General features: G+C 38.2%; 1 protein-coding gene across 3 annotated transcripts in view; it reads left to right on the top strand.

The window, feature by feature from the left end:
* LOC149140176 (DNA/RNA polymerases superfamily protein) overlaps positions 1-7,256 on the top strand; it is a 341,649-nt gene extending 334,393 nt beyond the window's left edge. For 2 of the 3 annotated variants that reach the window (XM_089447575.1, XM_089447577.1), the window contains 3 exons: positions 5,685-6,055; positions 6,144-6,658; positions 6,775-7,256. In XM_089447575.1, the coding sequence (XP_089303701.1) occupies positions 5,685-6,055; positions 6,144-6,658; positions 6,775-6,895 (1,007 nt within the window). In that variant the 3' untranslated portion in view covers positions 6,896-7,256. The remainder of the gene's footprint in view (positions 1-5,684; positions 6,056-6,143; positions 6,659-6,774) is intronic. The other variant, XM_089447576.1, reaches the window with a different exon arrangement.
* The last annotated feature ends 11,560 nt before the right edge of the window (positions 7,257-18,816 follow it).

Genomic DNA, 18,816 nt, shown 5'->3' with positions numbered 1-18,816 from the left:
GGAGGCAGCAAGTACGGAACAGAGAGACGAGATCAGGCACACGAGACCAGCGCTAAGGCAGGAGAGGCATACGCAGGGCATTTCAGGCAGACGCAGAGGCAACAGGAGATTGCGCAGTCACTAGAGGGCTTGCATGGGTGACGCAGAGAGGCCCAGGGCTGATGCAGTCAAGCAGGGGCTAACACAGAGTGTCTGGGAGCCATGCAGAGGTCAGCCAAGCTGACGCTAGGACTGGGAGAAGTGCTGGAGATTTTTTTCTCTATGGGTAAGCCAGTTTGGCACCCTGTTGTACTGAAGAATTGTTGAATAATAGAATTCTCTGTTGCTACTCTGTTTTTCCCACATTAGGTTTTTCCGGGGACTATTGTCCAAAATATCTGTGTCAATGTGTTGATTCTTGTACATGTGTTTGTTTCTATATTACGGTGTGATATCTGTAGCAGAATTTATTTTAATGTTTATTGAAGGAATTTCATAAATAACTTATTGAAGAATAAATAGGAAAAGTAAATCAGATGTTGCAGTGATAGAATTTTCACACTCTATATATAGAGGACTGTCCCTCCTTTTAGGCCGACTTGTAGACTGTTTGTAGGCTAACTTGTTATGCTTACTTCAAATGGCTTCTTTGGTGGTGTCACATGCTTGGAGGAGACTCTTCGATGGTGGCTTTGCTTAGGAGGAGACTTGACTTTGCTTGGAGGAGTATTCTTTGACTTCTGTACAAACATATACATGGTGCAACATGCCCTTAAGGTCTTCAACATTTTCTTTTGACTATTTGGCTCACCTATAGCACTTTAACTTGTGCTAGACCTATTTCAATGAGCAAAAACTCATTGACATATATTATAAAACTAATATTTCTTTTCTTGAATAAATACAAATATCAAAAGTACATTTATGAAGACCGAACCTAGTTACATTTCCTTTAACAATTTGGTGACTACCGATCAGCACAAACAACGCTTCCATCCTTAGAGATGAAGGAAGGGTCATTTTAGAACCAGAAGGTATCATATCCACGAGGGAAAAGAAGCTTCAATCACTAGTAAAACTTCGTACCCTAGGAGGTATTTGGAGAATGCCTTTGATGGGTTAGTCATGAATGAGGTGGTCTTTCGGTTGACAAGAAAAGCAAGCATTTGAATGATTAAGGTATATGACCTAATGTTGTCAAATACCATCTAAATTTATGATAAAGATAAGTGGAGTGATCTTCCCTTTTAGATCCACTTCTACATAAACCCTTGACCTGGATCGAAAATAAGTACATTGTTCATATAGAATGAGCACCATACCAAACTTGTTCACAAACAGATCTACAGATTGGCATAGGTTGGTTGAAAGTGTCAAAAACTCCAAATAGAGAGGATAGTGAGTCTGCCCTTGAGTGTGTTCCATCTTCCTTATATTATATTTAACACCTTCCATGCCACATTACAAGTCTCATATCTCATCTCCATTCTTCGGTTACAACTTGTCATTGTTCTTGGAGATTTGGCACTCATATGTTCACATACCTTGAGTAGGGCTTGGAAACTTTGCCCTGGGGGGGTTGATTTAGCTAAAATAAAAGGAAAAGGCATATCATGGCCACAACAAAACAAATAAAGAAAAATCTAAAAGCAAAAGATGGTTGGGACATAAGAATTAGCACGTGGGAAAAAGCCTAACATCAGCTCTACCTACCTCATATGGTCATCACCTGATTCCTGAGCACATGATGCTCAATTACATCAAAAGGAACCCTTGCATGTCCCAACCTCAATGAGTGATAAATTGTTTCATCTTAAAGGGGTAATAAAACCGCTACATCATAGAAAGTAAGCTCTAACTCTTAGTTATAAGTAGCAATACAAGGAATAATCAAGAAGAGCTAAAAGGCACACGAGGGGTGGAAAAATCAAGCTCGAACTGGTAGCTCATGCATCCACGAATGCTCTCTCACATCTATAAACTCAGGATGTGGATTCCTCCATCAGCTAGTTTCTTTGACCATAGCACTTGACCATGAAGTCTTCTCCCCCTCCATTACCACATTATTGTGCACTAGCACCTATCAATTGAAGGGTGGACTAGGGAACTGTTACTGCCCCTTAGGGGCTGGAAACACCTAATACGACTAACCATTAGCCAACCCTACTTAGGGAAATAACACTTTTGTGAGATCTTGGTCTTGATTTTGGAAGGGGATCTTTGTTTGAAGTATTTAATTGCCCCTAACATTCAAGTTTGGTTCACCTGGGTGCATTATTGTCTTAGTCCCTAATGAATGTTTGCTTTTAGTCGAATCCATGTTGTTCTTGTTAGGTGGTTCAACAACCCAAGATTTGGGCACCCACTCCACATGTACCCAAGCCTTGTAGAGAAGTACATTGGCCCAAGAAGGTGCAACATTGAGAGACTCGAGCCTCCTAGCAGCACTAGCAGATGTCACATGTCCTAGACTACCTTCAAGATCCGTGACATTGGTCAACATTGATGTGGTTTTGAGGATTCTTCAGGATGAACCACTGGACCCAGTATGTCCCCAGGCTGGCTTTGACACAACTTGATGGGGAGTAGTTGATTCAAAGACCAGATGAGGATGGTCTTACAGTGAGAGACTAGGGAGGGATTGTTACACCAAAGGAAGCCCTAACGTTGGAGAGAAGGAGGCCTTGTTTGATAGAGGAGACCTATGGAGGCCACTTTATGGCACCTTAGCTGGATCTTGGGACCCCACAAGAGATAGTGAGGTGAATTTGAGGGCCAACCCTCAAATTTTGGATGTTTCAGGCTTCTACTCCTTTGACACCTCATCACCCTTGGACATGGCAGTTGGAGCACTTATGATGGATGACATTAGCATTTTAGAGGATACAACTCACACGTGTGAGAAAATTAGGCATAATTTATTGTTAGCTAATGGGTTGGCTTGTAACCCAAGGTCAATTAGCAATTAAACTTGTTTTAGGGGTTTTGTAAATCATAATTAGGTGATCTAATCCTCATATAAATAGAGTATAGGTTCATTTCATTTGATTATCATCACTTATGAATATTTCATCCCTCTTAGAGAATTCGACCTAGCTAAATTGTGACTTGAATTTTATGGAGATGTGATCTATGGTGGATTTTTGCTAATGGAGCTATTCTTTGGCTCTGGAGATATCATTTTGGAGCAATGAATGACTCATTCATGCATTCTATTTTGTTAGTGTACCTTGTATTTGATAAATCTTTGTTATTTTGTGCCTATAATATGGAATGGTTGATTATCTAGGGTTTATATATGCAAATTTATGGTTGAAAATTATACTATGGACTCTTGATGATAGTATTGCATGCATTACCCACTTATAGAATGTGAATGATAATCCCATGGGTGAACCTATCAACTTGCTGTCCCCATTGACTTTGCTCCCTCACAAAAGTGATAGCTAGGGTTTCTTATTCCCTTATTCTTTTGCCAAGGTTTAGTCATCTTTAACCATCCCCTAGGCTCTATCAGCCAAGGTCAAGGCATTGGCCTTTGTTGCATGGCTGATCATCCTGAAACTCATCTTAAAATTCACTTTTCTCCTCTAAGACTTGTTTTTTAGCCTCTTAAGGTAGGCCGCTAGCTAGTGCTAGAGTACTTTTTTCAACTAGAGTTTGAAACGTTCCTTAGTAGAGGGATTCAAGACGTGGAGGTAAGGTATTTACCTCCAAATCAAGTCATTCCCATGGATAATCTCTTTATTTTAGGGAAAACACCCCTTGCCCTAGGTATATTTTTCCCTAGAAAAGCCATATTTTGCCCTAGGTTTCAACTTGGGGCTTATTGAAGGCTTGTTGTTCCATGAACTGAAGGTATACATATATTGGAAGCCTTTTCTTGGCCTTGTGATCCTAGGTTGACCTATCTACCTTGCTAATTCTCAAGCCCTAGGTCACATTGTGCCTTAATTAGGTCTACTAGAGGATTTGAATTGCCTTGTGCTAGCTACGCCCTGTTCTTAAGTAGATCAGCCCTCCTTAAGCCTATTTTTTACTTTATCCCTTGGAATTGATAGATCCTTTAGGTGACCTAACATAGGGAAGCCTCTCTAGTGGTGAAAGTCCACAAAAGAGCAGGAGGTAGTGGCTGTAGTGATAGTGGGCCACACTTCATATTGTTGTCCCTTGGTCTAGTTCTTGCTTTGTGAGCTACTCTTACAAGACCTGCGAGATTTGAGGTAACATATACATTATGCCATTACATAAACATTTAACTCCATATATGCTCCCCTTAAGGTCATATCATTTTGGCTGCCTACCTTTGTACTTTTTGATCATATATAACCTTAATCACTGTTTGGAGATTTCTGTAGTTGGAATTTGTAGAAAATGTGTCTGGAGAATGATCCACAGTGTTCATTCTTATGTGGTTGACATTTCAAATCCACAATAGGATTCATCTTCAGGACAATGAGTTGCAGGAACAGGTATGTGGGTTAAATCAATAAATATAGATGATGTGGGACCAGAAAGAAGAAATGAATAGGTCAGCTTTTTAAGAAATCAGAAACCCTAAGGATACATTAATTAATAAAATACTACTAAAGCCTAAAATAAGAAAGGCCTATACTCGTATACACACAAACAAACAATAGTGATTAAAGTAAAATTAAAAACCTAAACTCTAAATAATAAGAATAATATTAAAGTAATCATAACTATATTATTAATATGAGATTCATATTGTAGAACCTAGATAACTACATAATAAAGATTGTTTTTGACTTGCCTTTGGTACGCATGCTAATTTCCTATGGTTTGTATTGTTGTGACTACTGTCTTTTATTTATTCTGAAACCATGGCTTTACTGGAGCATTGTTATTCCTTTCCTTTCCTTTTTGCAATTTGATGTCTTATTTGTTATTTCTATTAGCTTGCTGCAGAGAAGGTGGCTCTACACTTATTAAACTTATAGCATTTTCAGTGTTCTGTTTTGTGTAGCTTTAAAAGTTTCCTTGTTTGCTATATCCAGTATGACTTCTGTCTGTTTGTTCATTGTTTTCCTTCTGCTGTACAAGAAAATGACTATGATTTGAAATGCTGCAAATCAAGACTCTGTAACAGTTATGTTTTCCATGCCTGTAGGCTCCCAGGTGGTTGTATAGCAGTTTGCTGTTGTAGCCTTTTTGTGAGTTTTATAAATTTACATCTATCTTTGGAAAATTCTCCTGTCTTCAAGTGATTAGTTTTCACTTTTTCTTGGGTCTAGGAAAGCTTTGCAGGCTCTCCACCTTTTCCTGAGAAATTCTAGATGGAGGGTGGCTCAACCACCAACTACAATAGCTGGTATACCAGTGGGACTCAGCTGGACTAGAAACATATTATGACTACTATTTATTAATAATTATTATATGAACACATAAGAAGATACTATTTCACCTCCAAAAAGAACCACAAGATTATCTTTTACTACAATAATTTTCTATACTATCCAATGATGAGTTTGGTTCTCATAGCGATGGAAGTAAGAGCCATGGATAATAGAAGAGATTAAGTGTAAGATCACATGGGTAAGAAACAAAATGAAAAATGCAAGAAGCGTAGTGATTGGATGTCAGGTCTCACTTTATGCAATAATGTTACTAGCTTGTTCCATTTACTGTTTTATTTGCAAATTGCTTTATTTTTAAAGTCTGTGCTACTGCTACTTCTTGAGCAGGTCTCCGGATATCACATTTCAAGGATGAAAAATCTGGGCCTTCTGATCCCACTCAGAAAACTCTTACCAGCTATTTATCTTCAGGAAATATTACTCAACGGGGTGGCAGTTCTAAAAGTTATTTAAACACTGATAGGGATGTTTACAATGATATGGAAATGGATTTGACATATTCCAGTGAAGGTACCATTCCTGGCAATGAAATTGATCGCCATGATGCTGTCAATATTGACTCAAGTAATAGTCTGCTCAAGTATTATCGACCACAATATCCTGTAAATGATTTGGCACAACAACCCTTAACATTGGAACATGACATATTTGCCAGGGAGACTGGGGGATTAGAATGCTTAGCCAGTGAGATTGAGAAGGTATCTAATTTTGTTTCCTGTTGGTTTAGCTACACTTTATTTGAATATAATGAGCAAATTGAACTGATCAAGGCTACTTGCTGAGCAGGTCTCTGCCAAAATAGAAAATCCACATGCTGATTTTGGGTCAAAAGAAAATTTCATTGAAGGTGTTCATCAGGGGAACCTAGCCCATACTAAAGGTGAACCTCTTACAATTGCATCTGATCAATTTGAACAACCAAGCTTAAATGAGGGCAGGAATCAGAAAGCTAGCTCCAATTCTTTGCATAAGTTGGGCACAGCAGAGTGGAACTTCAAGAATTCGAGGTCAAAGGTTGAAAGGAATTGTATTGAAGATATTAATGAATCTCTGGGAAGTGAATGGCACAGCAGTAGTAACGAGAGACAGGATAAAGTAGATTTGCTATCTCGATTCTCAGACATGATGTTTTGGAAAGATGATTCCAGTTGCTCACTATGTGGGTTTGAGTTACCTGCAAGTTTTATTGTAGAGAGGCAGGAACACTCCGACTACCATCTGGCACAGATGCTTCAGGAGGAGGACTCACCATCTATCACATCAGCACAATTAAATATGCAACACAACAAGAGGCCTAGATGGTGAGTTCTTTACCCAATGTATGTTGCAAGATGTTGTAGGTTCTATATATTTTTCAGTGGGTCATTTAAGTTTGCAAACTTGTATATTTATAAAAGGTGGGTTTATTTTTAATTAGCAGGCCTGGCGGCCAGCCATCCCATGGGACGCCATATGTTGGCAAGAAGCCGGGGAGTCCTCAAAAGAAAAGAAAACATGTCCCAATTGATTCCTTCTTTACCAAAGGGATACAGCACTGATGATGGTCCATATTCTTTATTTATATATTATTGTACGAAATATTGCTGAGAAATCCTTCCTAATAATCTCCTAATCCTAACTCCGATGGGTTTTACAAATCATGATTCCTATTCGACCGATATGCAAGTGGCTTCATGTCACATTGTTCAAATATGTATGATTCTGCAAGCGAATGTGTCCATTGTCTGATCTTGTATTTACTGATATAACCGCTGTGGTTGACTGGTTGATTTTTTCACCATGTATATCCACAGTTACCATTTTTTTAATGTCCAAATATGTACGAGTCTCCGGGCCATATCATCATCCTTTCCAGGACTTTGTTAGAATTACATAATTACATTTACATGCTAGAGATAATTCTTTCAATTAGTGATTGAGGGATTTCAAGTTTCCCACAGTTACTGTACTAATCTTCCATGTAAAAAGGTTGTATTAAGATCGAGTGATCGTCAATTTGTTTTAAACATTTTAGTTTCTCCATCTTCTGCAGATAATAGTGTGTTTTATCGTGGAGGTTATTGGAGAAATCCAGCTTGACCTTTTCGTTATGGAGAAATATAAAAATGTGTTTTTATCATGAATAGAGTCACTGTTTTGCTATTTATGCACCATAATATAATGTAATATGTTACATGATATTGCTTGTTTATGCACATTTTATATTACAAGAATTTCTAGCGTTAGAGCTCTTCAGCGGTTTGCCTCTGCTTGGATCAATGTTTTAAACCATCGTCGAATACTACAATCTGAAGATCAAAATAGCTCAATAAAGACATCATATTTTTTTACTGAATCTCGTACGAGTGAAACAAAGTTATGAGAACTGGAACTGTTTTGCGCTCAAATTAGAAACACTGGAGCCGAACCAGTGTGATTGAACAATTGCTATAAAATCTGCGTTGAATAAAACACAAGATAATCAAAATCTAATGAAAACATGTATTCGTGTACATCTATGTAAATCTAAACTAGTAAACACCAAATATAGAAAGTTAGTTCATCTATGGTGCAGGGTGTGAATATCTAACATTATTTTGAAATACAAGTTTTGAAATATATGCAATTACATTTATGTGAGACACGTAAACATAGAGGGTATAAATGGGTAATCAAGTCCAAAAGTCTTCATATTGTAATCATCACTACACAGCATCCTCTAAGTCATGTTCTAGATCATTTTCTGCGTTACTATTCTTGCTCTCTCAACTTGATGCTCCTGAAGCTCCAATACCGACGTCAATGTCACCATCCAATTGTGGTGGAATCAACTTCAAGTCCATCCAATTGAATTTTTCTTCTGGAATTGTTTGTTTTTGGCTTATTCAATCATAATAATACTAATAGAAGAAACAATGAAACAATGGCATATTTACAAAAAAAGCATACATAAGATATATCTCAGAAATCGTTATCTTGGAAAATCAACATATAGAGTCATACCTCTCTAATTATATTAATTTAACCATTCACAATACAATATGTAGGTATTGCAGGACTTCAATTAATTTAATTTACTAAACGGGATCAGATCCCAACTCTAATTGCTTAATTGATTAGGTATAAAACCATGATCTCAAACCAACCAGAAAACCCATAAGTGCACCTATAACTGTCTTTGGACAATAAGGAGCAATTTATTTATTTTTATTTAAATCTAGGGTTTATTAGTTTAGGCCTCACAAAAATGTGTTGGGAAGTACACTATATATTTGCAAGAGTACAACACATCTAACAATTTCCCACTTGAATATTTTGCAATAGGAAGCTCACAAAATAAGAAAATCCACTACTTGGGGTAGTGAAGTCAATTGATTCCTTGCATCGAGAAAACTTCTCAATACTCAAGACACTATTTATGAATCTGCAACATATTTCAAGGTGTCAACTTCCTTCAACGATGCGTTGTCTTCAAGCATGTCTGTAATAAAATGATACTGCACATCAATGTGCTTCATGTTAGCATCATTGGCAGCGTTTTTTCTAGTGATATTACATTTCAATTGTCACAATTTATCCTCGTAGATTTTAATATAAAACCAATACACGAACACACTCTTTGCAATCTTACAACTTCATTGCTACGAGTGGTTTTTATCCACTAATTCTTTGTTTGTTTGTTTACTTTTTAATTTCTCTACGAGGTTCACGACCCTAGAGATCAATGACCACTACGTCCACGAAATATTTGTACCATGAAGATCCACCCGAAGGGATCACTTCCCACCAGCGCAACTATAAAGCCTGACTTTGAGAGTGTCGAGAGAATTGAACTTGTGACCTCTCAATAGCAAAAGTGATTTAACAATGGGGACTCAACCAATTGAGCTAACCCTCAGGGCTTCATCCACTAATCTTTTGTTGTTATGTGTACTGACAATCTTCCTTTGGTTCCTCATAATGACTTTGCCAAATGGGTTGAGCACTTGTTCAGTGCAAGTCTTCATTAGATTACATCTATAACATTGTTTAGTCCAAGTCCTTCATGGTAATAGATTACATAATCTAAAGTGTCACACAAATATTTGAAGATCCTTTTTACAACTGTCCAACATTCATTTCTTGGTTTTGATGTATACCTATTCAAAACTCTCATTCCATAGGTGATGTATGCTCTAATATAGACAATAACATACATCAAACTTTCATTGGCACTTCCAAACACCAAAATATATAAAGAGAAAATACCCTGAAAATAGAAACAGAAAAGTTTCAATAGTTTGAGAAATATATAAGAATTAAAGATAAGCCTCTTTGAGGGGGAGACCAACTTTTACAATAAAACATGTCTAAGAATGAGATGAGATGATTGTAAAATTCGTTCTTATAAGTGCATGTGAAACAAAAAATACAATTACAATTAAAGGGTTTAACAAACAACATTATTGTAACATGGATATATAATTCAATATATAGGGCTTTAGATGGGGTTTTATGCTTAACATGTGGATTTGTCTAGGGCTTAATATGCCCCTCCCCTTCAAACAAGTGTTATTTTCACACTTGATTTGATCCAAATTTATGAAGGGAACAAAATGAAATACAAATTTTATAACCAAAACACAAAGATACAATGAAACTTGACTTCTATTGATAAAGGGAAAGTGTTGAAACTATAAAAATGCAGAATGAACACAAATTAGCTTGAATGGTGGTAACTTCTCTAAGAAGAGATGTGATGACTACATGTCTTTGCCAACGTGAGTTACAGTGAGGCCAAAATTCTCTTTTTAACATAAAAAACAATGAGGAAACCTTAAGCATTCAAAAACCTAACGCTATGAGATGAAGTGCCATAAGGGTTATGGGTCCGACTGGGGTTATTTAGTATATCAACTTCTCGGGCTCATTAACTTTTTCATACAATATCCATTTAGCATTCTGGATAGCACATTGGAAAGGTCTACTTGAGAATTACATATTTCGACTAACCTAGGCTTTCTTATGGTTATAGAGTGGGTCCCTACCACGTCAAGAAAACACCATTTAATGCCTCAAAACGGCCTCAGAAGTTTAAGACCTGAAAAATTGTAGAAAAATTATTAAGATGGAGATTATGCTTTGAGCCAGTGGAGTAGGTGGATGATCACCAATATCCACTTGGATCAATCCTTCCCCTTAAGAAGCAATGGTCTCCATTGCATTGAGTGCCCCATTAGATGGGGAAACTTCTGTTGAATTTCGCTTGTGGTGAGCCACTTGCCTTAGTGAAGAAGTTGCTTGGCTTTCACAACTTGATAGAGTTTGATGTGTTATTGGTCGGTATACTTTGTCTTGGTGTCCATGATATGATCCATTGTAACTTGTTCAATGTAGTTAGGATTGAGCTTTATGGGGGCCAATTTCTCAGCTTCCTCTGAGGTGTCCAACGAAGGTGGATAATATGGTCGAAGCAACTCTCCATTGTGTTGGAAAAATGGATTAGTGCAACATTTTTAACTTAACATTTTCCTTTACTTGACATTTACTTGTGATATTAGGTTCTTCTTTATGCTTCTGTTCGTTATCATAAAAATAAATGCCAAAAACAATGAAAGATCACGTGAACACAAGATATAGGCTCCAAGGCAGGGGAAAACCCCTCGAAGGGGAAAACCCACAAGAACGTCTCTTCTTATCAACTTCCAAGAACAAACCATAGACTAGGCTTCCCAAGAAGACAAAGTAGACTAGCCTACCCTCCATAAACAATGTCTGCGCACTTCTTCTGCAACATTGGATATGAACCATATATGGATGCACGTGTGATCTGTCCAAGCAATAGAGATTTGAACCTTCAAGTTTACTCCTCTTCCTTCTCGTCTCTTCTATCCTCTTCGTACTCCTTTTTCTGGATCACAGATTAGATGAGTTCACTCTTCAAGGAGGTCGAAGTACCTTCTTATATATAACCTTTCCATGAGGCTCTTTAAGCTCTCTCTAGGCCAACTTGAGCAGGTTGGCCGACTTGTCTTTTGGAACCCTCTAGACACATTTAATTACAAAAATAATATTTCTTTCTTTGATTTAAGTGCCCAATAGGGTCTTTTACATAATGGCAATGACAATTTTACTCATGACAATCCCTATAGGCATGTAATGGATGCCTTGACCTATTTGACTAATGACCCAAGCATGTAACCCATGCTAAAACAATTTTTCTTTTACAATATTTTTCTTTTTCTTCCTTTTGAAAAATATAAGAATTACATCATGTCATGAGCCAAATAACTATGAAGATCGATACTAGTTACATTTTCCAACATTCCCTCTTAACTAGCGTGGTAATCATATTTGTTTAACCGATACAATGACAATGCTCTCTTTGAAAAGTTCTCATGAAAAGAGTATCACAAACAACATGTACAATGTTAGGGATATAGGTATCAACCCATCTAGGTACCATCTAGGCTATATGCCAAAGTAGCATCCCAACAATGATCTAGGTGTCATCCAGGCTACTTGCCAAGACACCAAGTGTCATTTAGGCTACTTGCCAAGACACCAACCCTAACAAGGTTCTAGGTATCATCTAGGCTACTTGCCAAGATACCAACTCAACAAGGATCCAAGTGTCATCTAGGCTACTTGCTAAGACACCAACTCAAGGATCAAGGTGTCATCTAGGCTACTTGCCAAGACACCAACAAAGATCTAGGTACCATCTAGGCTCCCTGCCAAGGTACCAACCTTAACATGGATCTGGATATCATCTATGTCAATATACCAACCCTAACTAGAATCTAGGTATCATCTAGACCAAGATATCCACCATAACAGGGATCTAGGTATTTTTTAGGTTTGCCAAGATACCAATGTGAAAAATTTATTACTACAACAACATATTTATTTTTCCTACTTATTCTTCAATAAGTTATTTATGAAATCCCTTCAGTAAATATTAAAATAAATTCTACTACAGACATCACACCATTAAACAGAAACAAACACAAGCACAAGAATCAAACACATCAACAAAATGATTTTTGGACAATTGTCCCAAAAAAAATCCAATGCAGGAAAACCAGTGTAGTAGAGGAGGATTTTATTAATCAACTTTTCTTGAGTACAACTAGGGTGCCAAACTGGCTCACGCAACAAAGATAATTATACGACACCTCCCCTAGGCTCAGCGTCAGTCCAGCTAGCCTCTGCGCAACTCCTAGACCCTCTGCGTCAGCACTCTGCCTTACTCCGTCAGCACTTGGCCTCTCTGCATCACCCTTGCAGGCCCTCCAGTGACTGCGTAGCCCTTCTGCCTCTGCGTCTTCCTGAGTGGCTCTGTGTCTGCCTCTCTGATCTTTGCGTTGATCCTATTGCACTGTCCCTGCCTCTCTGTTACGTACTCGCTACCTCTCACTGCAATCTAGTCTTCTAGTTCGAATTTCTCAGCAAGCCCCACTCCAAAAATCGAACTGACTGGTCTCCTTCCGTATTTTTCCAACTGACCCTCAAGCCTTCTCTTATACTTTTCTTGTTGATGAATCAATGGCTGAGATTAAGTCCCTAATCAACGGCTAAGATTAAAATAGACTTGATCTTTGTCTCTTAGAAGCTTCTCATCCTTATCTTTATTAATACCCATTAATATTTTTATTTTCCTAAGTTTAGACTTAGGAACTCATTAAAAATATTAATTATTTTAATAACTCTTCATTTGGATGGAATTTTCCAAAACAATTTCTGGGTCTTGGAGATCTCATGTGCTTTAGTCTCTCCACCAATTTTCATGGCTAGAGCACATCCGATGCTACCCCAAATCAACACTCCCTCTTAGCGAGGAATGTGATCTAGTAATACTCCACAACGAAGCATCACCCTGATCATCCGACACCGGTACCTGTGCTGATGTTTGGCCTTTCTGCCCAACATCCTCTGCACTACTGCATCTTGTACTGCTACCCATGGCTCTACCATTGCCACTGCTACATCTGTACTGCAACTCCTTCTGCATCTGTGCTACTGCTGGTCCTTTCCTCCCATGACTGCATCTGCACTGCAACATCATACCCATTTTTGCTACTGAAATGGATTCTTTATCATCCCCATCTTCTCCCCGAAACAAGAAAACTTTTTTCTTCCAACGACCTTGCTAAGGATGTATGCCACCTGTTCTCCTATAGGAGTGTAGCTCAACTGTACAACTCCTCGTTGGACATACTCTCTGACAAAGTGACACCAAATATCATTGTCCTTTGACCGATCATGAAATACTAGATTCTCGGAGAGCTTGATGCAACTCTGATTATCACACATGATCTTGGCTGCTTCCATCCTTCTTATGAATAGGTTCATAAGCAATTTTCTGAGCCATATGGCTTCGCACGACACTGTGCTAGAAGCCATATATTCCACTTCAGCTGAGCTCAGAGCTACAAATTTTTGTTTCCTACTGCACCAGGGGGCCATTCTCGATCTAATGTTGAAACAGTACCCAGAGGTACTTTTTCGATCCACTGAACTTCCAACCCAATTTGCATCAGTAAATCCACTCAATCTGATATCCTTACTCCTGGTGTACAAGAGTCCATAATCGATTGTTCCCTATATATATCTGAGAACATGTTTGGATACTGCCCAGTGCACCCTCTTTGGTTCCACAATGAACTGATTGAGAGTGTTGACCAGATACATCAGGGACCCTACGAGTTGCATGTATAACGTGGGATCAACATACTTGTCTTCTGATGCATCAATTTTCTTCCAATTGGTGATCATTGGAGTAGCCATAGGCCTATAGTCCTGCATCCTAAATCTCTTCAGAATTTCTGTAGCATATCTTCCTTGTCCAAAGAAGATCTCCCCCTTCTGCTACCAAACTCCAACCCCAAGAAATAATGCATCTGTCCCAAATCTTTCATGTCGAATTTTGTGGCTAGATTCTTCTTGTAGTCCTTGATGAGCCTAGATGATCTTGTCAGGAAGAGATCATCCACATATAATACTAGTATTAGAGGCTAATTCTCTACAACCAGATAATAGAGATTTGGATCTGTATCACTCTTGACGAACTCCATCTTCTGTAAGTAGCCATCAGTTCGACCATACCACGCTCTAGGTGCTTGTTTGAGCCCAATAAGGCTTTCTTCAATCTGCATACATGAGACTTCTTCTCATGTGTCTCAAAGCCTTCTAGTTGTTCAATGTATACTTCCTCTTCTATTACCCTGTTCAAGAATGTCATTTTGACATCCATCTGATGAATCTCCCATTCCATCTGTGCTGGAAGAGATATCACGGTTCGAATAGATGTATACCTGGCTACTGGGACGAAAGTCTCTTCGTAGTCAATTCCTTCCTTCTAAGCATACCCCTTAGCCACAAACTTGGCTTTGTATTTTTCCACACTACCGTTTGCAACGTATTTAATCTTGTAGATCCATCTTGAACCTACCATCGATCTCTCTTGAGGCGTAGATACTACTTCCCAAACATCATTCACCATTATAGAGTTGTATTCCTCTACCATCACATCCATCCAAACTTGATGTTGAGTGGCCTCCTCAAAACTGGAAGGTTCCCCATCCTCAGCTACTAAGGCATGATATCTAGCTAGATGTTTTCACTCCCTTTTATTGTTTCTTAGTGCGCTAATGAAATCTTTTGCATCCCGCAGAATCTGTCGAATTTCTCGGCTCGTTCTTCCTCTGGTAACAGGTGCATCTGTTATCTCCTCCTCTTCCTCTGATTCTTCCTGTTCCGAGGGATAATTCTTGGCCTCTGCTGGTTGAAGTGGTTTGACCAACAGCTCATCTTTTGACTGCTCCTCAGAAGGAATTTCTCGAGATTTTTTGAAGGCCCTATCTTCCATGAACTTCACATCGTGTCGGACTACTACCTTCCTGCTCCTTGAGATTCTATATGCCTTAGAATTTTCGCTATATCCCACTAGATATCCTTTCTTTGCCATTTGATCTAACTTCTTCCTTTTCTCCTCGGGTATACGGCAAATACCTTGAAATGGCTGACTTCAGGTGTCTTCCTGGTGAAGACTTCATTTGGAGTAATCTTGCCCAATGCCCTATGAAGAGTTCTATTATGAACATAGACCATTGTGTTGCATGCTTCTGCCCATAGGAATTTTGGCATATCCTGATCATACATCATGGCTTTGGCTGCTTCCACGATAGTCCTGTTCTTCCTTTTTGCTACTCCATTATGCTCCAGATTGTAGGGAGTTGTCCACTCCCTTCTGATGCCCTCTCTAGCACAAAAATCAGTGAAGTCCTTATCGACATATTCTCCACCATTGTCTGAGCACAAAACTTTTATTTTCTTCCCTGTCAGATTCTCCACCAGAGCCTTGAACTCTTTGAATCGACAGAAAACCTTGTCCTTGGTTTTCAAAAAATAAATCCAAGTTTTCCTAGAGTGGTCATTAATGAAGGTGATGAAGTATTCGACACCACTAAGAGCTTTAGTGGATATTGGTCCACAGATATCTGAGTGTATCAATCCTAGTACAATGTTGGCCCTATTTTTACTTCTAGGAAATGCTGCTTTGGCATACTTGCCCAGAGCACATCCTCTGCATACATCATATCATTCTGTATTAAGATCTGGAACTCTTGTTACAGTTTTCCTGAGAATTTTCAGAGCCCCATAGTGCAAATGTCACATTCTTCTGTGCCATAGTTCATTCAAATCCTTGTCTCCATTACTACCTATCAGTGCCATTGGTGATTCTAGTTGTAACCTGTACAACCTGACTTCTGATTCCGATCTGTACTTTCTTTTTCCAACTCGGGTGTTTGACGTATACTTTCTCCTTAATGAAGAAAACGTCATAGCCCTTGCTTTGAATTTGTTATACAGAAAGTAAGTTCATCTCTAGTCCCGACACATGTAGCACATTGGTAGCACGAAACCACTCTCCCGTTTCTGTTTGAAAAACTATGGTACCCTTCTCTACTAGAGTACACTTTGCCTTATTCCCCATGGTGATCTAAAAATTCATCCTTTCCTCCTGATAATCTGAGAAACATTCCCGAATTCTTGTCATATGCCAGGAGGCTCCATTGTCTATATACCATACCTCTAATGATGCAAAGCTTGTCATACAAGCAACTTCTTCTTCCAATTTGGATGCCAACATAGAGAAATCAGATTACTATCTCTTGTGCTATTATCTGAAAATCTGCACGGGTCTCTTGACGTAGATGCCTCTGCATCATGATCTCGACCCATAATTGATTTTCCCTTCCTGTCTTTGATTCCTTGCTTTGATACCATGTGAAAAATCTATTACTACAACAACTGATTTATTTTTCCTACTTATTCTTCAATAAGTTATTTACAAAGTCCCTTCAGTAAATATTAAAATAAATTCTACTGCAGAAATCACACCATTAAACAGAAACAAACCCATGCACGAGAATCAAACATAGCAACACAATTATTTTTGGACAATTGTCCCCAGAAAAACCCAATGCGGGAAAACCGGTGCAGCAGAGGAGGATTTTATTAATCAGCTTTTCTTGAGTACAACTAGGGTACCAAACTGGCTCACCCAACAGAGATAAATTCTCCGACACCTCCCCTAGGCTCAGCATCAGTCCAACTACCCTTTGTGCAGCTCCCAGATCCTTTGCGTCAGTGCTCTGCCTTACCACGTCAACACTTGGCCTCTCTGCGTCACCCACACAGGCCCTCAAATGACTGTGCAATCCTACTGCCTCTACGTCTTCCTGAGTGACTCTGCGTCTGCCTCTCTGATCTCTGTGCTGATCCTCTAGCACTGTCCCTACCTCTCTGTTGCGTACTCCCTACCTCTTGCTACAATCTAGTCTTCTAGTTCAAATTTCTTAGCAAGCCCCGCTCGAAAATTCACTGGTCTCCCTCCGTATTTTTCCAACTGACCCTCAAGCCTTCTCTTATACTTTTCCTGTTGATGAATCAATGGTCGAGATTAAGTCCGTAATCAACGGCTAAGATTAAAATAGACTTGATCTTCGTCTATTAGAAACTTTTCATCCTTATAAGTATTAATACCCAATAAATATTTTTATTTTCCTAAGTTTAGACTTAGGAACTCATTAAAATATTAATTATTTTAATAACTCTTCATCTGGATGGAATTTTCCAAAACGATTTCTGGGACTTGGAGATCTCATGTGCTTTAGCCTCTCCACCAATTTTCATGGCTAGAGCACATTCGATGCTGACCCAAATCAACAACCAACCCTAAGTACCATCATACGAGCTATTCAACCTAAGATACACCATCTCATCAAACCTTTTTCTAAGGTTATTATTTTTCTTTGCACGTTCTATATTTAAGTAACAATGAGGTACAACTTAATCTTCAATCATCAATGTGGAACCAAAAACATATACATGTACAAGAGCATGCTGTTAATTTTGTCAGTCTAGGGTTTTCAAAGGATACTACTAGGGTTTTAGTTACAGACCCTAGATATTTCAAGACCTGACCCTAAATATGGTTTTTACTTTCAGTGGAAACATCAACCTAGGGATTTTGACTTTCAAGCCCTCGAGTTTACTTAATTCAACCCTTGCTAGGGTTTGACCATATACCCTAGATTCTATCTATAAACCCTAGTTAAAGCCCTAGATTCCTATCATCTAAAATATATTATATTTTACCTAGATTCCTATCGTACCTCTTTGTTTTTACTTACTTTCCAAGATAGGGTAGGTGCTTTTCTTTTTCAAGTTTTAATACGAGGTTCCCTCTGAATCAAGCTACAATATCTTGACTTCATATTTATCGAATAGTTTTTGGAATATACCTGCAATCCTCTTTCAGGGAGGTCATAAAAGAAAAGGTTATAATTAAGTGATAATAAAACTAGATATACTAAGGAAATCAACCATAACGAATGAAAAAGAAAAGAAATGGAATACTTATCTTTTGTGAACATCAATGGCTTCCTCTGGATTTAGTATTGATTAACATTATGCTCATCATTAACTGCTTTTCTTGGTCGTCCTTCTCATTTTGCTTCCTTTATTATGAACCTGTAATATTGAGTGACAAGTGCTACCAAGCAAAATATAGAAATATAGGAGTAAGATATCAATTTTGTTAATCTAGGGATTCTATGGTATCTTAGAGGGAAAATTGCTAGGGTTTTTAGATCCAAACCCTTAAATTTTAATATAAGGCTCCCTCTGAATCAAGCTACAATCTCTTGACTTCATATTTATCGAATAGTTTTTGGAATATACCTGCAATCCTCTTTCATGGAGGTCATAAAAGAAAATGTTATAATTAAGTGATAATAAAACTAGATATACTAAGGAAGTCAACCATAATATAATGAAAAAAAAGAAGAAATAGAATACTTATCTTTTGTTAACATCAATGGCTTCCTTTGGATTTAGTATTGATTAGCATTATGCTCATCATTAACTTCTTTGCTTGGCCATATTTCTCATTTTGCTTCCTTTATTATGAACCTGTAATATTCACTGACAA

Source organism: Pinus tabuliformis, chromosome X (assembly GCF_031772625.1).
Source record: "Pinus tabuliformis cultivar Carrire ecotype Pingquan chromosome X, CPIR1, whole genome shotgun sequence".
NCBI lineage: Eukaryota > Viridiplantae > Streptophyta > Pinopsida > Pinales > Pinaceae > Pinus > Pinus tabuliformis.
This window is presented reverse-complemented; position numbering and strand designations above follow the sequence as displayed.